The 27,475-nt window shown below is 45.3% G+C and overlaps 1 protein-coding gene across 1 annotated transcript in view; it reads left to right on the forward strand.

Moving 5' to 3' along the window:
• The window catches only part of LOC145345618 (calpain-14-like), a 113,283-nt gene extending 89,413 nt beyond the window's left edge, over window positions 1-23,870 (forward strand). The window contains exons 21-24 of the mRNA XM_080193451.1: window positions 2,653-2,731; window positions 4,205-4,321; window positions 9,328-9,383; window positions 21,805-23,870. Coding sequence (XP_080049577.1) covers window positions 2,653-2,731; window positions 4,205-4,321; window positions 9,328-9,383; window positions 21,805-21,831 — 279 coding nt within the window. The 3' untranslated portion in view covers window positions 21,832-23,870. The remainder of the gene's footprint in view (window positions 1-2,652; window positions 2,732-4,204; window positions 4,322-9,327; window positions 9,384-21,804) is intronic.
• The last annotated feature ends 3,605 nt before the right edge of the window (window positions 23,871-27,475 follow it).

Raw genomic sequence — 27,475 nt, forward strand, 5'->3', positions numbered from 1 at the left:
CTGTGCTCAATAAACACAAAGAAAATGACCACCAAAGCTGCCAGCTCGTGTTGATTCATTGAATGTCCCGTCCAATCATTTACTGAATCACGCTCACTTCCTTCAGAGCACACAACTTCCTTTCCTCATGTAACGTAATGAAGAACATCTTCAATACCCTTATCTTGCTGCATAAGGTCCATTTTCATCCGGGATAGTTCCAATGCCAGGTTTCCATGCCACCACCTCTGCTACCTACAGCTCTCTGTCCTTTCCAGCTATATAAGGCTTACAGTAACACTGTCCCTGAACTATTCTCAGAGACCTGCTTCAATACCAGGACCTGTTCTGAACTGCATCTTCTGAGAACAGTTCTATTCTATTCTTACTACCAGACAGAAAACTGATTGATTTGTGGAGAACTTCGTTCTGTGCTCTGAACAGTCTGCTATCAGTCAGACTGGAACCTGATATCACTACAGTTAGCTTTCAGGTTATCCTTTGAGTTTTAGCTTTCATCCCCACGGTAACTTCAGGTCACACCTTGGAATTAATCTTGGAATTAAACTGTCTGCTAGGAATTATTGGGAACATCAGCTATGATGGGGAGACGAGAATCTCAAGGTATTATCACTTGACCTATTAATCCAGAAACTCAGCTCATGTTCTGAGGACCCGGTTTCGAATCCCGCCACTGCAGATGGTGGAATTTAAATTCAATTAAAAATAAAAACCTGGAATTAAGAATCTACTGATAACCATGAAAACATTGTTGATTGTTGGAAAAACCCATCTGATTCACTCATGTCTTTTAGGGAAGAAAATCTGCCGTCCTTACCCAGTCTGGCGTACCTGTGACCCAGAGCCACAGCAATGTGGTTGACCCTCAACTGCCCTCCAAGGGCAACTAGGGATGGGCAATAAATGCTGGCGAGTCAGCGACGCCCGTGTCCCACAAATTAATAAACAAAATGAAGAAAGGCTGGATAGACTGGGATTGTTTTCTCCCGGAGCAGAGAAGGCCGAGGGGGGACCTGATTGAGGTGCACAAAGTTATAAGGGGAGTAGACAGGAAGGAACTTTTCCCTTTAGCAGAGGGGTCAATAACCAGGGGGCAGAGATTGAAGATCATGAGCAGGAGACTGGATATGAGGAAAAACTTTTCCACCCAGAGGATGGTGGGAATCTGGAACTCGCTGCCTGGAAGGGTGATAGAGGCAAGAACCTTCTAAATGCTTCTTAAATAATGAGATGAGCACATGAAACACCATAATGTACAAGACTACAGACCAAGTGCGGGAAAATAAGATTAGAAATGATAGGTGTTTGATAGCTAGCACAGACAAAATGGGCCGAAGGGCCTCTTTCCATGCTGTTAAACTCTGACTCTGGAGAAATGAGAGGGCTGTCAAAGATTGTTTTTGTTTGTTAGAGTCCACTAGGATTAAATTAGATATCCTCTCCAACAGTTCAGTGAAAGTCTTCAGTTCCATTTGGCAATGTACATCCCTGTACATTACTGGGGTAGGCTGGGTGTTCTGGGGGAGTCCACCACAAGCACCCGAAACTGAGCCATAGACTCACAGAGGTTTACAGCATGGAAACAGGCCCTTCGGCCCAACTTGTCCATGCAGCCCTTTTTTTTAAACTCCTAAACTAATCCCAATTGGCCCATATCCCTCTATACCCATTTTATCCATGTAACTATCTAAATGCTTTTTACTACTACTATCTCTGGCAGCTTGTTCCAGACACTCACCACCCTCTGTGTGAAAAAATTGCCCCCCTGGACACTTTTGTATCTCTCCCCTCTCACCTTAAACCTGTGCTTTCTAGTTTTAGACTCCCCTACCTTTGGGAAAATATATTAACTATCTAGCTGATCTATGCCCCTCATTATTTTATAAACCTCTATAAGTCACCCCTCAGCCTCCTACGTTCCAGAGAGAAAAGTCCCAGTCTATTCAGCCTCTCCTTATAACTCAAACCATCAAGTCCCAGTAGCATCCTAGTAAATCTTTTCTGTACTCTTTCTAGTTTACTAATATCCTTTCTACAATAGGGTGACCAGAATTGCACACAGTATTCCAAGTGTGGCCTTACCAATGTCTTGTACAACTTCAACAAAACATCCCAACTGCTGTATTCAATGTTCTGATCAATGAAACCAAGCATGCTGAATGCCTTCTTCACCACTCTGTCCACCTGTGACTCCACTTTCAAGGAGCTGTGAACATGTACCCCTAGATCTCTTTGTTCTGTAACTCTTCCAATTGCCCCACCACTAACTGAGTAAGTCCTGCTCTGGCTCAATCTACCAAAATGCATTCCCTCGCATTTGTCTAAATTAAACTCCATCTGCCATTCGTCAGGCCACTGGCCCAATTGATCAAGGATTAAGGCAGGACAGGAGTGAGTGAAGGAGGGAGGGCAGTGGAAGAGTGGCTCTCCCTTTCAATTTTCCCTGGATCTCTGTGATTTGGGAGATGGAGAGAAAAGAGTCACACCCAATTTCCTACCTCTCTTCTTAGACACCTGACCTGCCTCCCACCAAGGAGAGTGGAATGTTCTAGAATCTTGCAATTTGGGGAATGTTAGTGTCCCTTTGCTGGGATAGTGAGGTCTCACTGGTTTGTGGAGGAAAGTTCTCTGAGTTTCTCTATCTGTGTTTAGGAACTTTTTCAAAAGAATGATGTGGAAGGTACAGGGTTGCTGCGCCCCTCACAACTATCCAGCAGCTTGCAGGACAATGGTAAGTACCCTGTTCCTGCCATATTTCACAATGATTCCCTTAGGAAGGGAGGGGGTTAGATTACAGGAGAGGTTGATGAGGTTGGGCTTGTCCTCTCTACAGTAAAGAGGATTTCATGGTGAGCTCATTTTTCCATTAGTTAGGGGAAAATCAACAAAATACTCAAGTTTGATGGACAGTATAGAGAGAGCTTTACTCTGTGTCTAACCCTGTGCTATACCTGTCCTGGGAATGTTTGATGGACAGTATAGAGGGAGCTTTACTCTGTGTCTAACCCTGTGCTATACCTGTCCTGGGAATGTTTGATGGGACAGTGTAGAGAGAGCTTTACTCTGTGTCTAACCCTGTGCTATACCTGTCCTGGGAATGTTTGATGGTGACAGTGTAGAGGGAGCTTTACTCTGTATCTAACCCCGTGCTGTACCTGTCCTGGGAGTGTTTGATGGGGGACAGTGTAGAGGGAGCTTTACTCTGTATCTAACCCCATGCTGTACCTCTCCTGGGGGTAGTTGATGGGGGACAGTGTAGAGGGAGTTTTACTCTGTATCTAACCTGAGTTATACCTGTCCTGAGAGGGTCCTTTGGGGAGAGTATAGAGGAAGCTTTATTCTGTATCTAATCAGTGTTGTACTGGTTCTGGAAATCCTTGATGTGGGTACTGGTGGCTGTTATTTGATTTTGATTTGATTTGATTTTGATTTATTATTGTCACAAGTATTGGTATGCAGTGAAAAGTATTGATTCTTGCACACTGTACAGACCAAACATACCGTTCATAGAGAAGGAAATGAGAGAGTGCAGAATGTAGTGTTACAGTCATAGCCAGGGTGTAGAGAAAGATCAACTTAATATGAGGTAGGTCCATTCAAAAGTCTGATGGCAACAGGGAAGAAACTGTTCTTAAGTCAGTTAGTACGTGACCTCAGACTTTCGTATCTTTTTTTGACGGAAGAAGGTGAAAGAGAAAATGTTTGGGGTGCGTGGGGTCCTTAATTATACTGGCTGCTTTGCTTTGCTGTGGATGTGCCTGCGTTGGACTGGGGTAAACACGGTAAAAAGTCTGACAACACCAGGTTTCCCTCTTCGTCAGGTGAACCTTGAAAACTTGTGCGTTTACTATCAAATAAATCGGTTGGACTAAAACCTGGTGTTGTCAGACTTTTTACTGTGTTTTGCAGCAGGAAGCGTAGACAGAGTCAATGGATGGAAGGCTGGTTTGTGTGCTGGACTGGGCTTCATTCATGACTCTTTGTAGTTTCTTGTCTGTTAGAACCTTGGCACAAATAATCCTCACTACAATGGAGGTTACATTTGCCAAAAGTTAGAATCATTGCTATTTGTTGTGTTGATAAAATGTGATGGGTCTCGGTGTAAATGTCCAGTTTTCCTGTAATGTTCTGCTAGTTTATCTTGTTGGTTGGTTTATACTGAGTGACCCAGTGGTTCCTGCTGCATCTTTTCTTTGTGTCAAAGATTTGGAAGTCACAAAACCTGCTCTGAAACTCATGGTTCTGAGATATGGTGACTCATCAGGAAGGATCAGTTTGCAGAGTTTCATCAACTGCCTCCTCCGTTTGGAATTTGCAATTGGTAAGTGGTTCTCCATCATCAGCATGCAGAGGAGGCCATTCAGCCCACTGTGCCTATACTGGCTCCTCTTCAAGTACTTTACACTGACTAATAAATGTACTTTCACCACCCTTTTAGTTAGTGATTCCTAATCTTAATAACTGACTGACTAAACATCTCTCCCCTACCTTTCCTGTCACTTATTTTATCTCCTGCCACTGAAATCAGCTTTCTTACTGCTCTGTAGAAACTGCTCAATTTTGACCATCTCTATTAAATCTCTCTTTAACCATTTCTACTCTATGGTGAACAATCCCATCCTCCAGCCCCTCCACATAAAAAGTCCCTCATCCCCAGTAGATTATGGGAAATCTCTTCTATCCCATATCCAAAACCTACCTTCCAAGGCTAAACTAAATAAATCACCAAACCCCAATGGGAATATTAGGTGCTGTTCTGGGAGCTACACTTTAGGGACTGCATACATCTGATGGGTCGAATGGCCTTCTTTTGTGCTGTACTATCCTATAACTCTCTGTCTTATCTGATTTCCTCTTGACCACGATAAGTCATGGGATGTCGGATGTATTGTGAGGGCTAGGATTGATTAGGAGTGGGCAGAATGGTTGGGGGGTGGGATGGGTTGGGGGTGCCCAGTCAGGGAGGGGTTAGAATGGGTTTGGGGAACGGGTGAGCCGGGGATAGTTTGGGGTGAGAAGGGTGATAGGTGAGGGAGTCCTGTGAGGGTTTTGGAGGGTAGGTTTAAGGTTACCCAGGATTTCAAAGTGATTTTAACATGGAATTTAGTGCAGCAACGTGTGAGTTGAGTTATTTTGGTAGGAAGGATAAGGAGGCAGTTAACTCGTTGGAAATAAGAAATGAAATCAAGTGGAGGAGTGATGGACTTGGAAATACAGATACACAAATCTCTGGAAGCTGATAAAGTCACATTGTAAATTAGAGGAATTAAATCCAAAAGGGAGGCGATGGTCTTTTTATAAATCATTGGTTTGACCACACTTGCAGTGCTGAGTACAGTTCCAGCCTACATACAATACTCTGAGTAATGAAATGTCAGAGAAAGGATTGAAAATATTTAACAGGTAGCAATCAGAATTTACAGGATGAAGCCATTGAGAAAGTGTGCAGGATAAGATGTGTTTCACTGTAAAAAGGGCCAGATAGAGATGTCAATTATATATGGTTCACTCGAGTGGACAATAGGATTTTTTTTCTTGTGGGTGAGTCCAAAACAAAGAACATTAATATAAGATAACATTAATACATCAAATAAAGAATTCCAGTCAGAATGTGGAATGGCCGTCACACAGCGGCTGAAGTAGATAGCATTGATATCTTTAAGAAGAATTTGAAATGTACATCATAGAATCCCTACAGTGCAGGAAGAGACCCATCGAGCCTGCACTGACAACAATCCCACCCAGGCCCTATCTCCATACCCCACAGAGTTACCCTGCTAGTCCCCCTGACACTAAGGGGCAATTTAACATGGCTAATCCACCTAACCCATACGTCTCTGGACTGTGGGAGGAAACTGGAGCACCCAGAGGAAACCCACACAGGCACGGGGAGAATGTGCAGAGTCCACACAGACCAGGGTCCCTGGCGCTGTGAGGCAGCAGTGCTAATCACTGTGCCACCATGCATCATGAGGAAGGAAGGAGGGAGAATTATGAGTGAATTTGATTTGATTTGGTTTATTTGATTTGATTTATTGTGACATGTTATATTACCATACAGTGAAAAGCATTGTTTCTTGTGCTCTATACAGACAAAACATACCAGTCATAGAGGAGGAAAAGAGAGAGTACAGAATGTAGTGTTATGGTCATAGCTAGGGTGTAGAGAAAGATCAACTTAATGCAAGTTAGGTTCATTCAAAAGTCTGACAGCAGCAGGGAAGAAGCTGTTCTTGAGTCGGTTGGTATGTGACCTCAAACTTTTGTATCTTTTTCCCGATGGAAGAAGGTGGAAGAGAGAATGTCCGGAGTGTGTGGGGTCCTTAATTATGCTGGCTGCTTTTCCGAGGCAGTGGGAAGTGTAGACAGAGTCAATGGATGGGAGGCTGGTTTGAGTAATGGACTGGGCTCCATTCATGACCCTTTGTAATTTCTTGTGGTCTTGGGCAGAGCAGGAGCCCATACCAAGCTGTGATACAACCAGAAAGAATGTTTTCTCTGGTGCATCTGTAAAAGCTGGTGAGAGCCATAGCTGACATGCCAAATTTCCTTAGTCTTCCGAGAAAATAGAAGCTTTGGTGGGCTTTCTTAATTATAGTGTCAGCATGGGGGGACCAGGACAGGTTGTTGGTGATCTGGACACTTAGAAACTTGAAGCTCTCAACTATTTCCACTTTGTCCCCATGATGTAGACAGGGGCATGCTTTCCACTATGCTTCCTGAAATCAATGAAGACGCCTTAATTTTGCATACATTGAGGGAGAGATTATTGTTGCTGCACCAGTTCACCAGATTCTCTGTCTCGTTCCTACACTCTGTCTCATCATTGTTTAAGATCTCACCCACTATGGTGGTGTCATCAGCAAACTTGAAAATCGAATTGGAGGGGAATTTGGGCACACAGTCATAGATGTATAAGGAATAGGGGGCTGGGAACACAGCCGTGTGGGACACACCGGTGTTGAGGATGATTGTGGAGGAGGTGTTGCTGCCTATCCTTACTGATTGTGGTCTGTGAGTTAGGAAGTTCAGGATCCAGTTGCAGAGGGAAAGTTGATCCAAGATGGAAGGTGGAGAAGAGATAACTAAATTAGGAGCTGGATTATATGGAGGGTGAATATTAGAATAGAGCAGTCAGCTCTGTTTCTGATCAGGGATCTGTGTCACTTGTATCATTCCTCAGCTGACTAATTCCCCGATGATCTTGCGGTCTTGGGCAGAGCAGGAGCCATACCAAGCTGTGATCCCTTTCTCCTCACAGATTTATCAGAAGTTCTGCTGGTTTGATTTTGTGTGAACCAGTGATTATTTTTATTTACATAGCAGTGCAGCCTTTTAAATCTCTAATTATTGAATTTCACATTTTTAAGTCTTTTATCTTGACATTGCTTGGTAACCACTATTGTTTAACAATGGGATGGCACAGTAGCACAGTGGTTAGCACTGCTATCTCACAGCGACCTGGGTTCAATTCCCAGCTTGGGCCACTGTCTGTGTAGAGTTTGCACATTCTCCCCGTGTCTGCGTGGGTTTCCTCCGGGTGCTCCGGTTTCCTCCCACAGTCCAAAGATGTGCGGGTTAGGCGCATTGGCCATGCTAAATTGTCCCTTAGTGTCCTGCAATGTGTGGGTTGGAGGGATTGGTGGGGTTATGAGGATAGGGTCTAAGTGGGATTGTTGTCGATACAGACTTGATGGGCCAAATGACCTCCTTCTGCACTGTATCACCTCTAATAGGGTTTCTAATTATGCATTTTGCCTTTTAGGTGTGTGGAATATTTTAATATCCTACCAAGTTTTCAATGGTTCCCACTTTGATTTTAGGTTAACGGTTGAGACTGGTTATTGTGCTCAGTTCAGTTATTCATCCCTTCCAAGTTTCCCTTGCCTAAATTTTAACTTGAGTTTGAGACTGTCACTTTGGTCTCTCTCAAACCTGGGGACAGGAAACTCTGCCTTCTAAAACATCCACAAACTCAGTCACACTGCACACTGCCTTATGGTCAGAACAACATTTATCATCAGATTGTCAACTCACTCGGGTTTTAGAAGGCTCATCTTTCAAATCTCTCCATATCACGTCCTTCCTATCCTCCAAAATCGTAGAATCACACAGTGCAGAAGAGGCCCTTCAGCCCATCGATTCTGCACTGACACATGAGAAACATCTGACCTCCCTCCTAATTCCATTTACCAGCACTCGTCCCATAGCCCTGAATATTATGGGTCCCAAGTGCTCATCAGGTACTTTTAAAGGGTATGAGGCAACCCACCTTCACCATCCTCACAGGATGAGATCCACTGAGATATCTATGCTCCTCCAATTCTGGCCTCTTGTGCATCTCCAATTTTAATCACTTCACTATTGATACCCACACCTTCAGATGCCTTAGCCCTAAGAAATGCCAGCAGGAGTGGACCATTTATTCCCCGGGGCCTGCTCTGCCATTCAGTAAGATCATGCCTGATCTGATTATAACCTCACCTCCACTTTTACACTCACCAACTTTTACAGATACAACCAGAAAGAATGTTTTCTATGGTTGTATCACAGCTTGGTATGGCTCCTGCTCTGCCCTAGACTGCAAGGAACTACAAAAGGTCATGAATGTAGCCCAGTCCATCACACAAACTAGCCTCCAATCCATTGACTCTGTCTTAACTTCCCGCTGCCTTGGAAAAGCAGCCAGCATAATCAAGGACCCCACGCACCCCGGACATTCTCTCTTCCGCCTTCTTCCTTCAGGAAAAAGATACAAAAGTCTGAGGTCACATACCAACCAACTCAAGAACAGCTTCTTCCCTGCTGCTGTCAGACTTTTGAATGGACTTACCTTGCATTAAGTTGATCTTGCTGTACACCCTCGCTATGACTGTAACACTACATTCTTCACTCTCTCCTTTCCCTCTTTATGAAGGGTATGCTTTGTCTATATAGCACACAAGAAGCAACACTTTTCACTGTATCCCAATACATGTGACAATAATAAATCAATCACTTCCCTGTCTGTCTCCCCCCTGTTACCCAGACCTCTGCCTAACACAATCTTGAATATATTCCACACCCTGTTTCCCCGACACTTCCCCCATGTCTCTCAAATTCTCGTTCACTAACCACCTTTTAAGGCTGGTGTTTTTCCATGTTTCCTTCTAAATGCCGCAATCCCATATCTTGTCCTTCCTCTCCCGCACCTTCCAGGGTTTTCCTTGTGCCACCGACAGTAGGCCTAAGCGCATCTATCAAGCCTGACTTTATTGTTAGGATGTGACTCTGACACGTCCATCAATCCCAGCTTTTCTCTGTAATCATTTCTGTTTGATTTTATAGAGAAGTACGCCGAGTTAAGTAGAGGGGGACCTGGAATCTATCTGTCGGAAGCTGAGGTAAGGAATCCGTACCGAGGAAACAGTTCCACAGACTGGCCCATTTCATGGATCATTCCACCTGGACTTGAAGGGTTGAAATTCCAGAGAGTGGATTTTCCCGGTTTTCTCAGGAGACAGGAAGAGCCCTTAGGGCAAGGATTCAACTAGATATATGGGTTCAAGGCTGGAATTCCCAGGCTGGGATTGGGAAGGTTTTAATGTTTGAGGTGAGGCAGATTTATTGGAAGCAATATTCCTCTCACTGCAATGCCAGGAAACACAACAAAGAACAAAGAAAATTACAGCACAGGAATAGGCCCTTCGGCCCTCCAAGCCTACACCGTCCATGCTGCCTGACTTAACTAAAACCCCCTACCCTTCCAGGGACCATATCCCTCCATTCCCATCCTATTCATGTACTTGTCAAGATGCTCCTTAAAAATCACTATTGTATCCACTTCCACTATCTTCCCCAGCAGCGAGTTCCAGGCACCCACCACCCTCTGTGTAAAAAATCTACCTCATACATCTCCTTTAAACCTTGCCCCTCACACCTTAAACCTGTGCTCCCGAGTAATTGACTCTTCCACCCTGGGAAAAAGCTTCTGACTATCCACTCTGTTCACGCCTCTCATAATCTTGTAGACTTCTATCAGGTCACCCCTCAACCTCCAACCAAGTTTCTCCAACCTCCGCATAGCTAATACCCTCCATACCAGGCAACATCCTGGTAAATCTTTTCTGTACCCTCTCCAAAGCCTCCACATCCTTCTGGTAGTGTGGCGACCAGAATTGAACACTATATTCCAAGTGCAGCCTAAGGTTCTATAAAGTTGCAACATGACTTGCCAATTTTTAAACTCAATGTCCCAGTCGATGAAGGCAAGCATGCCGTATGCCTTCTTTACTACCTTCTCCACCTGCATTGTCACTTTCAGTGGCCTGTGTATCTGTATACCCAGATCCCTCTGTCTATCAATACAGATTCTGCCATTTACTGTAGATTTCTTATCTTTAATAGACCTTTCAAAATGCATTACCTCACATTTGTCCAGATTAAACTTCGTTTGCCATCTCTCCGCCCAAGTCTCCAACCGATCTATATCCTGCTGTATCCTCTGATGGTCCTCATCGCTATCCGCAAATCCACCAACCTTTGTGTCATCCGCAAACTTACTAATCAATCCAGTTACACTTTCCTTCAAATCATTTATATATATTACAAACAGCAAAGGTCCCAGCCCTGAGGAATGCCACTTGTCCATTCAGAAACACAAGGTGGCAATGGGATCACAATTCCACAGAGCTCAGAGCCACCAGTCACAATGGTTAGCACTGCTGCTTCACAGTGCCAGGGACCCAGGTTCAATTCCCGGCTTGTCTGTGTGGAGTTTGCACATCCTCCCCATGTCTGCATGAGTTTCCTCTGGGTGCTGTGGTTTCCTCCCACAGTCTGAAAGATGTGCTGGTTAGTTGCAGGTGCCAGAGTGTGGTGATTAGGGGAATTTCACAGTAACTTCAATGCAGTGTTACTGTAAACCTTACTTGTGACTGATAAATAAACTTTAATGAGAGGAGGTTTGTATGGAGTGTGATTACCAACATAGCAGCTGGGCCCAATGGCCCTTCCTAAAGCTGTGACTACTTTGCAATTTGACACCATTTCTATCTCGACACTCATTCCCACTGCCTCATCAGCTGGGCATTTCGAACTGGACTGCACCTTACACAGTGGGATCCTGATCACCACCCTTACTGCTCACACTAAATAAAAACAGCTGTAAGATGATAATATTCAACCCCATTCCTCTGCCAGTTAATTGGTTGAAAGCTCAGGGGTATCGGTTTAATAGAAGACTATCCAAGTCTGACTGATTACATTCCACACTGAACTTCCCTGACTCCCAGAAGTATTTGAATCTTTGGGATATGGGAAAATACAGGCTGTTCCTCCCTATCTCGAGGTTTTTGGAATCTATGATGAAAAATGGTCAGTTTAATCATCCCCGCAGTAGGGACATGATGTGAGAGAGACATTCGATTCACATCAGTAAATTGGTGAAAGGCAGGGAGACCTCCAGGTCACTGGGCAGTGTTCACCACGCCCCCCCCAGAGCAGTTACTGTGATAGTGACTGCCGAAAACCTCCCCTTCCCACAGCTTTTACAAAGAACTCAATCGCGGAATTACAAACTTCCCACTCTCCTGTGGTTGAAAGCTGATAAAGCCAAAGCTAATTATGTAAATGCCCCCAGCGTCTTTCTGAACATGCAAACTCCACACAGACAGGGAATCGAACCCTGGCACTGTGAGGCAGCAGCGCTAACCACTGTGCCACCGTGCCACCCACCATGTCCCCGTCTACAGTTCCACCATCTTGTTTTGTCAGTGTGTTTTTTATTCATTCATGGGACATGGGCCTCACTGGCTAGACCAGCATTCATTGCCCATCCCTAATTACCCTTGAGAAAGAGGTGGTGAGCAGCCTTCTTGAACCACTGCAGTCCCTGAGGTGTAGGTACACCCACAGTGCTGTTAGGGAGGGAATTCCAGGATTTTGACCCAGCGACAGTGAAGGAACAGCGATATATTCCCAAGTCAGGATGGTGAGTGGCTTGGAGGGGAACCTCCAGGTGGGGTGTTCCCAGGTATCTGATGCTTGTATCTTTCTGTGTGGGAGTGGTCATGGATTTGAAAGGTGAATAGACTGGACTAGATTAGAATAGAATAGAATCTATGTGCAGAAAGAGGCCATTCAGCCCATCGAGTCTGCACCAATTCTCTGAAAGAGCATCACACTATAGCCCTCCCCTCCATCTTATGCTCATAGCCATGCACATTTACCATGGCCAATCCACCGAACCTGCACATCTTTATGGCACTGTGGGAGCAAACTAGAACACCCAGAGGAAACTCACGCAGCCATGGGGAGAGCGTGCAAACTCCACATAGACAGTCACCCAAGGCCAAAATTGAACCCGGGTCCCTGGCGCTGTGAGGCACAAGTGCTACCCACAAGTGCCACTGTGCCACCCTGGTATTGAGGTGGTACCTCAGGAGCTTTGCTAACGTACATCTTGTAGATGACACACACTGCTGCTAATGTGAGTAGGTGGTAGAGAGAATGGATGTTTAAGGTGGTGAATGGGGTGCCAATCAAGTGGGCTGCTTTGTCCTGCACTCATCCAGGCAAGTGGGGAGTATTCCGGCAAACTCCTGTCTTGTGCCTGGATGGGTTGGGCCAGGAGGTTACAGATTCTGGTTGAGTACAATTCTGCTGCTGCCGGTGGTCTAAGGCACCTCATGGACACCCAGTCTTGAGTTGCTAGATCTGTTCAAGATCTGTCCCGTGTAGCACGGTGATGGTCAAGATCTGTCCCGTGTAGCACGGTGATGGTCAAGATCTGTCCCGTGTAGCACGGTGATGGTCAAGATCTGTCCCGTGTAGCACGGTGATGGTCAAGATCTGTCCCGTGTAGCACGGTGATGGTCAAGACCTGTCCCGTGTAGCACGGTGATGGTCAAGACATGTCCCGTGTAGCACGGTGATGGTCAAGACATGTCCCGTGTAGCACGGTGATGGTCAAGATCTGTCCCGTGTAGCACGGTGATGGTCAAGACCTGTCCCGTGTAGCACGGTGATGGTCAAGACCTGTCCCGTGTAGCACGGTGATGGTCAAGACCTGTCCCGTGTAGCACGGTGATGGTCAAGACCTGTCCCGTGTAGCACGGTGATGGTCAAGATCTGTCCCGTGTAGCACGGTGATGGTCAAGATCTGTCCCGTGTAGCACGGTGATGGTCAAGGTCTGTCCCGTGTAGCACGGTGATGGTCAAGGTCTGTCCCGTGTAGCACGGTGATGGTCAAGGTCTGTTCCATGTAGCACGGTGATGGTCAAGATCTGTCCCGTGTAGCACGGTGATGGTCAAGGTCTGTCCCGTGTAGCACGGTGATGGTCAAGATCTGTCCCGTGTAGCACGGTGATGGTCAAGATCTGTCCCATGTAGCACGGTGATGGTCAAGATCAGTCCCGTGTAGCACGGTGATGGTCAAGGTCTGTCCCGTGTAGCACGGTGATGGTCAAGATCAGTCCCGTGTAGCACGGTGATGGTCAAGATCAGTCCCGTGTAGCACGGTGATGGTCAAAATCAGTCCCGTGTAGCACGGTGATGGTCAAGATCTGTCCCGTGTAGCACGGTGATGGTCAAGATCAGTCCCGTGTAGCACGGTGATGGTCAAGATCAGTCCCGTGTAGCACGGTGATGGTCAAGATCAGTCCCGTGTAGCACGGTGATGGTCAAGATCAGTCCCGTGTAGCACGGTGATGGTCAAGACCTGTCCCGTGTAGCACGGTGATGGTCAAGATCAGTCCCGTGTAGCACGGTGATGGTCAAGATCAGTCCCGTGTAGCACGGTGATGGTCAAGGTCTGTCCCGTGTAGCACGGTGATGGTCAAGATCTGTCCCGTGTAGCACGGTGATGGTCAAGGTCTGTCCCGTGTAGCACGGTGATGGTGCCACACAATATGAGAGAGGTTATTCTCATGGTGAAGGCAGGACTGTGCAATGGTCACTCTTACTGATACTGTGGTGGCCAGATGCATCTGCGGCCGGCAGGTTGCTGAGGATGAGGTCGAGTATGTTTTTGCCCTCTCGTTGGTTCCCTTACCACCTGCCACAATCCCAGTCTAGCAGCAATGTCATTTAGGACCCAGCCCGCTTGGTCTGTGGTGACACTACTGAGCCACTCTTGGTGATGGACGTTGAAGTCCCACCCAGAGTACATCTTGCGCCCTTGCCACCCTCAGTACTTCTTCCAAACTCACAGTTTTCACAGTAAACTTCACAGTAAATTCACTGCAGTTGTAAGCCTTACTTGGGACTATTAAAGAAACTTTAAATGGTGTGCAACATGGAGGAGGTCTGATTTGTCAGCTGAAGGAGAATGGTACTTGGTAATCACCAGGAGTTTTCATTGCCATGATGCTTCATGAGGTCCAGAGTTGATGTTCAGAACTCCCATGGCAACTCCCTCCCGACTGCATATCACTGTGATGCCACATAGAACATAGAACATTACAGCGCAGAACAGGCCCTTCGGCCCACGATGTTGCGCCGACCAGTTAAAAAACAATGACCCTCTAACCTAAACCAAACCCTTTCCATCCATAAACCTATCCACGGATCTCTTAAACACCCCCAAACTAGGCGCATTTACAACTGCAGCAGGCAGGGCATTCCAATCCCTCACCACCCTCTGGGTAAAGAACCTACCCCTGACATCCGTCCTATAACTACCCCCCTTAATTTAAAGCTATGTCCCCTCGTGCTAGCTTTCTCCATCCGAGGAAAAAGGCTACCACTGTCCACCCTATCTAAACCTCTAATCATCTTATATGTTTCAATAAGATCCCCTCTTAGCCGCCTTCTTTCTAACGAAAACAACCCCAAATCCCTCAGTCTCTCCTCATAGGACCTCCCCTCCATACCAGGCAACATCCTGGTAAACCTCCTCTGCACCCTCTCCAAAGCCTCCACATCCTTCCTATAATGTGGGGACCAGAACTGCACACAATACTCCAAGTGCGGCCGCACCAGAGTTGTGTACAGTTGCAACATGACGCTGCGACTCCTAAATTCAATCCCCCTACCAATAAACGCCAAGACACCGTATGCCTTCTTAACAACCTTATCTACTTGATTCCCAACTTTCAGGGATCTATGTACACATACACCTAGATCCCTCTGTTCATCCACACTATTCAAAGTCCTCCCGTTAGCCCTATACTCAACACATCTGTTACTCCTACCAAAGTGAATCACCTCACACTTCTCCGTATTAAACTCCATCCGCCACCTCTCGGCCCAGCTCTGCAACTTGTCCAAGTCTCCCTGCAAACTATGACACCCTTCCTCACAATCTACCACACCTCCGACTTTGGTGTCATCAGCAAACTTACTAATCCACCCAACTATACCCTCATCCAGATCATTAATAAAAATTACAAACAGCAGTGGCCCCAAAACAGATCCCTGAGGCACACCACTCGTAACTGAACTCCATGACGAATACTTACCATCAACCACCACCCTCTGTCTCCTATCTGCTAGCCAATTCCTGATCCAATTACCTAGATTACCCCCAATCCCATACATCTGCATTTTCTGCAGAAGCCTTCCATGGTGAACCTTATCAAACGCCTTACTAAAATCCATATATACCACGTCAACTGCCTTACCCCCATCCACCTCTTTGGTCACTTTCTCAAAAAACTCAGTAAGGTTAGTAAGGCACGACCTACCCGCTACAAAACCATGTTGACTATCTCCAATCAATTCATTACTCTCCAAATAACTATAAATCCTATCCCTAATAATTTTTTCTAAAACCTTGCCCATAACAGAAGTAAGACTCACCGGTCTATAATTCCCGGGGAAGTCTCTGTTCCCCTTCTTAAACAATGGGACAATATTCGCTAACCTCCAATCTTCCGGTACTATACCTGAGACCAACGACGACCTGAAGATCAGAGCCAGAGGCTCTGCAATTGCCTCTCTTGCCTCCCAGAGAATCCTAGGATAAATCCCGTCCGGCCCAGGGGACTTATCTATTTTCAAACCCTCAAGAATATCCAGCACATCCCCCCTATCAACTGCAATACTGTCCAGTTTACAACCCTGTAACCCAGTGTTCTCCTCAGCTACATTTATGTCCCCCTGCGTGAACACCGAAGAGAAATATTGGTTCAATGCCTCTCCAATCTCTTCCGGTTCCACACACAACTTCCCTCTGCTGTCTGTAACTGGCCCTAATCTTGCCCTAACCAACCTTCTGTTCTTAACATATCTATAGAACGCCTTAGGATTCTCCTTAATCCTATCAGCCAAAGTCTTCTCATGTCCTCTTTTAGCCCTTCTTAACTCACTCTTCAACTCCCTCCTAGCCAATCTAAAGCTTTCTAGTGCACTACCTGAGTCCTCAAGTCTCATCCGAACATAAGCCTCCTTTCTCTTTTTAACCAGCGAATCAACTTTTTTAGTGCACCACGGTTCCCTAGCTCGACCAATTCCTCCTTGCCTGACAGGGACATACCTGTCAAGGACTCGCAGTAGCTGCTCCTTGAAAAAACTCCACATTTCGGACGTTCCCAGTCCCTGTAATCTCCTAGTCCAACCTATGCTTCCTAATTCTCTCCTAATAGCCTCATAATTACCCTTCCCCCAGCTAAAACTACTGTCCCGAGGTTCATGCCTATCCCTTTCCATCACTAAGGTGAACGTAACCGAATTGTGGTCACTATCACCAAAATGCACACCAACTTCCAAGTCTAGCACCTGGTCTGGCTCATTTCCCAGCACCAAATCCAATATAGCCTCACCTCTAGTTGGCCTATCAACATACTGAGTCAAAAAACCTTCCTGCACGCTTTGTACAAAAACTGACCCCTCTAACGAGCTAGAGCTATAGCAATTCCAATCAATATTAGTAAAGTTAAAGTCCCCCATAACAATTACCCTATTACTTTCACTCCTAACCAGGATCGTCTCTGCAATCCTTTCCTCAACCTCTCTAGAACTTTTAGGAGGTCTATAAAAGACTCCCAACAGGGTGACCTCTCCTCTCCTATTTCTAATCTCCGCCCATACTACCTCAACAGACAAGTCCTCATCAAACTTCCTCTCTGACATCGTGATACAATCCTTGACTAATAATGCTACCCCTCCCCCCCTTCTACCTCCTTCCCTGCTCTGACTGAAGCATTTGAACCCCGCAACCTGTAACAACCATTCCTGACCCTGCTGTATCCATGTCTCTGAAATGGCCACAACATCAAAGTCCCAGGTACTGATCCACGCTGCAAGTTCATCCACTTTATTGCGAATACTCCTCGCATTAAAGTATACAAGTATATAAGTATACATCTGCTGGTCTGCTCTACCTGTGGGACAGGACATAATGTGGATATGCCGGCGTTGGACTGGGTAAGAAGTCTGACAACACTAGGTTTAAGGCCAACCGACATATTAGTCCAACAGGACTGACAGTGGCCTCTGGGAATTTATCTGGAAGGTATGAATCTGTGAGAATGACTGTGTCAGGATATAATTTGATTAGTCTGTGAGACAGCTCTAATTTGCACAAACCCCCAGAGGTGCTACCATTAGCACAGTGCCACTGTGCCACTGTACCCCCAGATAGGTAGCACAGAGGTTAGCACTGCTGCTTCACAGCTCCAGGAACCTGGGTTCGGTTCCCGGCTTGGGTCACTGTCTGTGTGGAGTTTGCACATTCTCCTCATATCTGTGTGGGTTTCCTCTGGGTTCTCCGGTTACCTCCCACAGTCCAAAGATGTGCAGGTTAGGTTGATTGGACATGCTAAAATTGCCCCTTAGTATCCTGAGATGCTTCGGTTAGAGGGATTAGTGGGTATAATATGTAGGGATATGGGGGTAGGGCCTGGTTGGGATTGTGGTCGGTGCAGACTCAATGGGCCAAATGGCCTCTTTCTGCACTGTAGGGTTCTATGGTTCTATCTACGTTAGTAAGGAGGAGGTTGCAGTGTTGACAGGGCAAAGTTTGCTATTGTCGACACCAATACTGAGGCCAGTGCCAGGTATCTGTTGGGTTTCAATTATTTTAGATTGGATAGCAGTTTTATATAACTGAGTAGTTAACTGAGTATTGCATTAAAGAATCAGACCAGATGACTGTGGGTCTGGAATCAGCAGTGAACCAGATCCACAGACCAGGAAGGAAGGATATTTCCAAAAAGTGGTTTTTATAATGATCAACTGAGATTGTGTGCTCAACATGAGAACATCCATTTAAATTGCAGCACAATTCATTAAGATTATATTCCTCCAACAGCTGCGATCTGATTTACAGTGTGTCCCCAAAGCATTGACCCGCATCTCTGTATTACAACTCCAGTATTCATAACATTCTGCAAACACCATCCAACAAGTGTATTGTGTGATCAACCCCAGGCTGAAACCTCGTAGCACTCCCAATTATCAGTCAATCAACTTGTCCTGAGAGTTACTGACATTATAATCCATGACAGAATTCCCAACATTGACAATGTCCTGCTGTATAATCTATTATTCATCTCCCAGCATTGACAATGTCCTGCTGTATAATCTATTATCCATCTCCCAGCATTGACAATGTCCTGCTGTATAATCTATTATCCATCCCCCAGCATTGACAATGTCCTGCTGTATAATCTATTATCTATTACCCAGCATTGACAATGTCCTGCTGTATAATCTATTCACCATCTCCCAGCATTGACAATGTCCTGCTGTATAATCTATTATCCATCTCCCAGCATTGACAATGTCCTGCTGTATAATCTATTATCCATCCCCCAGCATTGACAATGTCCTGCTGTATAATCTATTATCTATTACCCAGCATTGATAATGTCCTGCTGTATAATCTATTATCCATCTCCCAGCATTGACAATGTCCTGCTGTATAATCTATTATCCATCTCCCAGCATTGACAATGTCCTGCTGTATAATCTATTATCCATCCCCCAGCATTGACAATGTCCTGCTGTATAATCTATTATCTATTACCCAGCATTGATAATGTCCTGCTGTATTATCTATTATCCATCTCCCAGCATTGACAATGTCCTGCTGTATAATCTATTATCCATCTCCCAGCATTGACAATGTCCTGCTGTATAATCTATTATCTATTACCCAGCATTGATAATGTCCTGCTGTATTATCTATTATCCATCTCCCAGCATTGACAATGTCCTGCTGTATAATCTATTATCCATCTCCCAGCATTGACAATGTCCTGCTGTATAATCTATTCACCATCTCCCAGCATTGACAATGTCCTGCTGTATAATCTATTATCCATCCCCCAGCATTGACAATGTCCTGCTGTACAATTTATTATCTATTACCCAGCATTGACAATGTCCTGCTGTATAATCTATTATCCATTACCCAGCATTGACAATGTCCTGCTGTATAATCTATTATCCATTACCCAGCATTGACAATGTCCTGCTGTATAATCTATTATCCATCCCCCAGCATTGACAATGTCCTGCTGTATAATCTATTATCCATCCCCCAGCATTGACAATGTCCTGCTGTATAATCTATTATCCATCCCCCAGCATTGACAATGTCCTGCTGTATTATCTATTCACCATCTCCCAGCATTGACAATGTCCTGCTGTATAATCTATTATCCATCTCCCAGCATTGACAATGTCCTGCTGTATAATCTATTATCCATCCCCCAGCATTGACAATGTCCTGCTGTATAATCTATTATCCATCTCCCAGCATTGACAATGTCCTGCTGTATAATCTATTATCCATCTCCCAGCATTGACAATGTCCTGCTGTATAATCTATTATCCATCTCCCAGCATTGACAATGTCCTGCTGTATAATCTATTATCCATCCCCCAGCATTGACAATGTCCTGCTGTATAATCTATTATCTATTACCCAGCATTGATAATGTCCTGCTGTATTATCTATTATCCATCTCCCAGCATTGACAATGTCCTGCTGTATAATCTATTATCCATCTCCCAGCATTGACAATGTCCTGCTGTATAATCTATTATCCATCTCCCAGCATTGACAATGTCCTGCTGTATAATCTATTCACCATCTCCCAGCATTGACAATGTCCTGCTGTATAATCTATTATCCATCCCCCAGCATTGACAATGTCCTGCTGTACAATTTATTATCTATTACCCAGCATTGACAATGTCCTGCTGTATAATCTATTATCCATTACCCAGCATTGACAATGTCCTGCTGTATTATCTATTATCCATCTCCCAGCATTGACAATGTCCTGCTGTATAATCTATTATCTATTACCCAGCATTGACAATGTCCTGCTGTATTATCTATTATCTATTACCCAGCATTGACAATGTCCTGCTGTATAATCTATTATCCATCTCCCAGCATTGACAATGTCCTGCTGTATAATCTATTATCTATTACCCAGCATTGACAATGTCCTGCTGTATAATCTATTATCTATTACCCAGCATTGACAATGTCCTGCTGTATTATCTATTATCCATCCCCCAGCATTGACAATGTCCTGCTGTATTATCTATTATCTATTACCCAGCATTGACAATGTCCTGCTGTATAATCTATTATCCATCTCCCAGCATTGACAATGTCCTGCTGTATAATCTATTATCCATCTCCCAGCATTGACATGTCCTGCTGTATCATCTATTATCCATCTCCCAGCATTGACAATGTCCTGCTGTATAATCTATTATCCATCTCCCAGCATTGACAATGTCCTGCTGTATAATCTATTATCCATCTCCCAGCATTGACAATGTCCTGCTGTATAATCTATTATCTATTACCCAGCATTGACAATGTCCTGCTGTATAATCTATTATCTATTACCCAGCATTGATAATGTCCTGCTGTATAATCTATTATCTATTACCCAGCATTGATAATGTCCTGCTGTATTATCTATTATCCATCTCCCAGCATTGACAATGTCCTGCTGTATAATCTATTATCCATCTCCCAGCATTGACAATGTCCTGCTGTATAATCTATTATCAATCTCCCAGCATTGACAATGTCCTGCTGTATAATCTATTATCTATTACCCAGCATTGACAATGTCCTGCTGTATAATCTATTATCCATCTCCCAGCATTGACAATGTCCTGCTGTATAATCTATTATCCATCCCCCAGCATTGACAATGTCCTGCTGTATAATCTATTATCTATTACCCAGCATTGACAATGTCCTGCTGTATTATCTATGTCAATGCTGGGAGATGGATAAATGTCCTGCTGTATAATCTATTATCTATCCCCCAGCATTGACAATGTCCTGCTGTATTATCTATTATCCATCTCCCAGCATTGACAATGTCCTGCTGTATAATCTATTCACCATCTCCCAGCATTGACAGTGTCCTGCTGTATAATCTATTATCTATTACCCAGCATTGACAATGTCCTGCTGTATTATCTATGTCAATGCTGGGAGATGGATAAATGTCCTGCTGTATAATCTATTATCTATCCCCCAGCATTGACAATGTCCTGCTGTATTATCTATTATCCATCTCCCAGCATTGACAATGTCCTGCTGTATAATCTATTATCTATTACCCAGCATTGACAATGTCTTGCTGTATAATCTATTATCCATCTCCCAGCATTGACAATGTCCTGCACTATAATCCATGATGTTTGAACTTGGTTTTTATCCTGTGAGTTAAACTGCTTGCTGCTGAATGTGTCTAATCTAGTTGCGACGTATTAGACATCTTGTCCTTTGATCGATTTTTAGCGACTGCTTAGTTTTTAAGTTATTTTACAGATGTGGATCACTGAGTGCTGAATATTAAAGGAACCATCTCAATGTTCTTCATTTCTCCTCCACAGTGGATTCTGGTCACTACTTACTTTTAAAGGAAGTTTGCTGTTCCGAGGCAGTTGTGGAGATTCTTCTCAGAGCAGAATGCAGTTTGAAGGATGATTAGGTTTGATTTCAATGTCAGAACGATGATGTTAATCATGGCTGGCGTTTTGGTTTGAAGATATATGAAAGGAATTCATGGAGCTTATCCTGTCACCCCATCAATGTATTGGAAGGAAAGGTGATTTCCGCTTTGAAGCTTCATCGTTTGGATGTGCAGAAGAACACAACACTCCAATCAGTTACCAAGAGATTTGCACTGACACAATTTCTGTATCATAAATTCCTGGAATCTCAGTGGCCCTTAGCACCGCATTTTTGGTAGTCATTGGCTTTCATGGATAAATAGAGCCCCTACAGTACAGAAGAAGGCCATTCAGCCCATCAAGTCTACCGACTACAATCCTACTGAGGCCCTATTCCCATAACCGCACACAATTACCTTGTTAAGCCCCCGACATTAAGGGGCAATTTAACATGGCCAGTGCACCTAATCTGCACATCTTTGGAGTGTGGGAGGAAACCAGAGCACCCGGAGAAAACCCACGCAGACAGAGGGAGAATGTGCAGACTCCGCACAGACAGTGACCCAAGCTGGGAATCGAATCCAGGTCCCCAGCGCTGAGGCAGCAGTGCTAACCACTGTGCCACTGTGTCACAAACCCAGGCCTATGCCACTGGTTTGATTTTGTATTGGTAGTTTTCTGTGACATTTTATCCAAAGAGACGCAATAATCCAAGCTGTACGCTGCTGTTGGTGAAACAATTTGGAAAAGGGCCAATAGGAACATTTCATTTTTTAAAAAAAGCTCCCGATAAAAGATAAATTCATCAGAAAAGCTTTCACAAGATGAAATCTATAGAATTTCCAAAATCTAGTTCGATCATAGTGACTGTAAAGTGGATTTACTGAGGCAATCACAGAGCTTAGAACATTACAGCACAGGGAGAGGTCCTTCAGCCCATAATGTTGTGCTGAACATGACATCAAATTAAACTAATCCCCTCTGCCTGCCCTTTGGTCCATATCCCTCTATTCTTTGCATATGTTTTATCTAAAAGCCCCTTAAACATCCCTCTTGTATCTGCCTCCACTGCTAACTCTGGCAGCACATTCCAGACACCTACCACTCTGTAAAAAACCTGCCCTTCAGATCTCCTTTGAACTTTCCCCCTCTCATCCTAATGTATGCTCCCTAGTATTAAACATTTCAACTCTGGGAAAATGATTCTGGCTGTCAACCCTATCTGTACTTCTCATAATTTTATAGACTTCTATTAGGTCTCCCCTCAGTCTCCACCACTCCAGAGAAAACAACCCTAAGTTTCTCCAGCCTCTCCTTACAGCTCATACCCTCTAATCCAGACAGCGTCCTGGTAAACCTCTTCTGCACCCTCACCAGAACCTCCACATCCTTCCTGTAATGTGGCAACCAGAATTGAATGCAATATTCCAAAGTGCAGCCTAACCTAAGTTTTATAAAGCTGCGACATGACATCCTGACTCTTGTACTCAGTGCCCCAGCCAATAAAGGCAAGCATGTCATACACCTTCTTTATCACCCTATCTACTTGTGTGGCCACTTTCAGGGAGCTGTGGATCTGAACCACAAAAGCTCGCTGTACATCAAGGCTTTTAATAATATTAATGTATAAAAAAGTATTGATCTCACTAAGTGCAGCATCTCATACTTGCCAGGATTAAATTCCGTCAGCCATTTCTCCGCCCATATCTGCAACTGATCTACATCCTGCTGTGTCCTTTAACAACATTATATACTGTCCACAGCATTACCTATCTTCGTATTGTCTGCAAACTTACTAACCCAGCTATCTACATTTTCATCCAAATTGAGGACAGTGTGTGACCCACTGTACACCCAGTCCCAGAGGGGGAAAGGACAGTGTGTGACTCACTGTACACCCAGTCCCAGAGGGGGAAAGGACAGTGTGTGACCCACTGTACACCCAGTCCCGGAGGGGGAAAGGACAGTGTGTGACCCACTGTACACCCAGTCCCAGAGGGGGAAAGGACAGTGTGTGACCCACTGTACACCCAGTCCCAGAGGGGGAAAGGACAGTGTGTGACCCACTGTACACCCAGTCTAGGAGGGGGAAAGGACAGTGTGTGACTCACTGTACACCCAGTCCCAGAGGGGGAAAGGACAGTGTGTGACCCACTGTACACCCAGTCCCAGAGGGGGGAAAGGACAGTGTGTGACCCACTGTACACCCAGTCCCAGAGGGGGGAAAGGACAGTGTGTGACCCACTGTACACCCAGTCCCGGAGGGGGAAAGGACAGTGTGTGACCCACTGTACACCCAGTCCCAGAGGGGGAAAGGACAGTGTGTGACCCACTGTACACCCAGTCCCAGAGGAGGAAAGGACAGCGTGTGACTCTCTGTACACCCAGTCCCAGAGGGGGGAAAGGACAGTGTGTGACCCACTGTACACCCAGTCCCAGAGGGGGGAAAGGACAGTGTGTGACCCACTGTACACCCAGTCCCAGAGGGGGAAAGGACAGTGTGTGACCCACTGTACACCCAGTCCCAGAGGGGGAAAGGACAGTGTGTGACCCACTGTACCACCCAGTCCCAGAGGGGGGAAAGGACAGTGCGTGACCCACTGTACACCCAGTCCCGGAGGGGGAAAGGACAGTGTGTGACCCACTGTACACCCAGTCCCAGAGGGGGGAAAGGACAGTGTGGGGAGTGGGCCAGGGGTCAAAATATTTTTTGAGGCCCCTTATTGTTTTCAAGCACTCCTTCTTCATTCTTATTAACTCAATCCACTCAGAAAGTATCATTATCTTCTGAATTGATGTTGAATTGTTTTTAGAGTTTCCTTCTTTACATCTCCTTTACATCGCTGGTGACCCAAGAGTCCTTGTGAGTGTCTGCTTCCTTCCTACAGCAGATTGCTAATCAGTGTTATTGGCTCCACTCTGATCAAGTATATCTGACCAGGAGACTCTCTCCCTCTCACTGGCCGCCATTGATATACTTGAAGGATTTACGAGTTGAGAATCAGCCAGTTTGGCCACGTTATGAACGCACCTTCCATTGCCCCCAAGTCCTGGAGTCGGCTTTGAGCACAGAGCTCGTGGTTGAGAGGCTGGGATGTTACCCACTGTGTCACAGAGCCACCCTAGTCATAAGGGTCAGGTAGTACAGATCCCAATGTCTGTGGGCGGGATTTTCCAGACCCCTGATGGTAGAGGTAGCCTGCCATTGGCTATCAGTGGGATTTTCCAGTCCTGCTAATTGTTGTGAGTATTTTCTTGGCTTGTCTGTCCTGCCACTGGGGAGCCTGCCATGGGGCAAGTCGCCTTCAGCGGGACTGGAAGATCCAACCAGCAGGAAGGGCTGGAAAATCCAACCCAGTGTATGTATTATTAAATCTTTTCATTGAAATCTGCTGAAACCTTCACCCAAACGTTTATGAATTCCAGATGTGACAACCTGGAGTCCCACACTCCCTACCCTTCTTAACCTTTAGATCATCTGAAACTCTGCAGTCTGTGTCCTAACTCACAGCAATGGGGCGTTCCCCTCTCACCCCTGCTCTCACTGACCGATGCTGGTAAAGTCTCATGGAGTGCAGGCTATGTGGATTGTCCATGGCAAATGTGTTAGGCCCTGGGCAGAATGCTCTGTCACACAATTGGTGCAGACTCAATGGGCTAAATGGCCTCCTTTTGGGCAGTAGGGATTCCACGAATGTGTTCAATTTTAAATTCTCATTCACATTTTCACATCGCTCCATCATCTCACCCTGCTAATTAATCTGCCTCCCATCAAACAACACACTACAATCCATTGGATTGGGCCTGGAATGGAAACTGCTACAATGAGAATAGCTTCCCCACTTTGGCCTGGAGGTATATTGTTGGACTGAGATGTTGGAAGGAGATTTTTTTCTGATGCAGCCAGTCCAAAAGAGATGAAATGTTGCTTCTCCAGAAATTTGTGTGCCAAGGATGCTTACAGTGCCAGGGGCACCAAAGTGGAATTAGTAGCCAAAAATCTGCCTTGGTACCCTGTATCGATCTACTTCCTATTGCTCCAAACCCTATATACATCGTACACACATCAGATATATCTGCCAATTTGTTATGATTTAAAATCACAAGTAAAGTGCCTGCGATGTGTTACGTGTTACATGGTGATTATTCCCTTTTGGAAATGGGCTGATGCTTTCAAACTCCGTGAAGACGTCATTCCCTGTTTTGTGCTGTGGAAACACACTCCAGAACATTCGGCCAGGTTATCGGTTAGAGCAGTGGGTAAGTATATTACAGCACTAATTGCTCCCGGAATTTTACAATCTGCAGTCGGGTGGCTCCAAACCCAATCTGTGAGCTGGCACGGTGCCAGTGTCTTGTCACGGGGCACAATATTAAGGTCAGTGGAGGGGAGGCAGTTACAGCTGATTCTGCTGATAATTAAAGACTGATTAAAAAGTTGATTGACCAAGATTCTGAGTTGCCTGTCTGATTCTCCCTCCACTCATCGTACAGGCAAAACATTCAGGCAAACAATCCACATTTGTCATAATGTCAGCCTATGGAGTTTCGCCATTGTGAGGAGTTACTTTTTATTCATTCGTGGGACATGGGTGTCGCTGGCTGGCCAGCATTTATTGCCCATCCCTAGTTGCCCTTGAGAAGGTGGTGGTGAACTGCCTTCTTGAATCACTGCAGACCACGCACTAGGGGTTAATCCACAATACCATGAGGGAGGGAGTTCCAGGACTTTGACCCAGCAACTGTGAAGGAACACTGATGTGTTTCCAAGTCAGGACAATGTGTGGCTTGGAGGAGATGGTGTACTCCTGTTTGCTTAGTGAAACGCGAAGGCCTTATCCTTTCAGTTTCAGTTTTTGTGCTGCCAACTTCACTCCAGGTCTGACTGGCTGTGTCCAAGGCTCCTGGAGGATTTATACCGTGTGGAACCTTCCAGACAGCTTTCTGTTTCTCTGCTAACGGGGATTGTCTGTTCCTCTGCTGGGAGCTCCTCTGAGGTGGAAGACAGGGCAGAGAGGCGAGGAAGCCAGGTGTCTGCAGGTTGGCTCCAAGGGGCCATTCCTCAGGGAAGGAGCACAATATTCCAGGAATGGCCCTCAACAAGACCCTGTATTGGGTTTCACTGCAACAAGACATCTCTGCTCCTGTACTGGAATCCTCTCGCTATGAAGACCAACACCCCACCTACACTTTTCACAGGGTATGTACTAAACGAAATGAACGTTAAACTGTGAATGACATGATGTAACACCATTGCTGGAATTCTACTGTCCCGCCCACCATGGGAATCGGAGCGGGCGAGGGGTGGACAATGGGAAGGTCCATTGATCTGGAGCGGGATTTTCCAGCATTGGGTCCTGCCGTGCGTGTTCCTGCAGTAGTTAGTAGATAGTTTCCGCAGTCAATGATCATTATGATGGATTCAATAGTGTTTGTTGATAGTATTTACTTGTTCACAGTTTTGGATATAGATTTACACATTTGTAAAATTGTTGCACAAACAGAAAAGGGATATAACAGGACATCTTGGGAAAGGCTGCGATGTAAATATATGGAAAACCACCTGTGTGTCTGTATATGTGGATGGAGACCCTTCCTTCCCACTGCTGAA

This window comes from Carcharhinus amblyrhynchos, chromosome 7 (genome assembly GCF_965287045.1).
Source record: "Carcharhinus amblyrhynchos chromosome 7, sCarAmb.v2.hapA, whole genome shotgun sequence".
Taxonomy (NCBI): domain Eukaryota; kingdom Metazoa; phylum Chordata; class Chondrichthyes; order Carcharhiniformes; family Carcharhinidae; genus Carcharhinus; species Carcharhinus amblyrhynchos.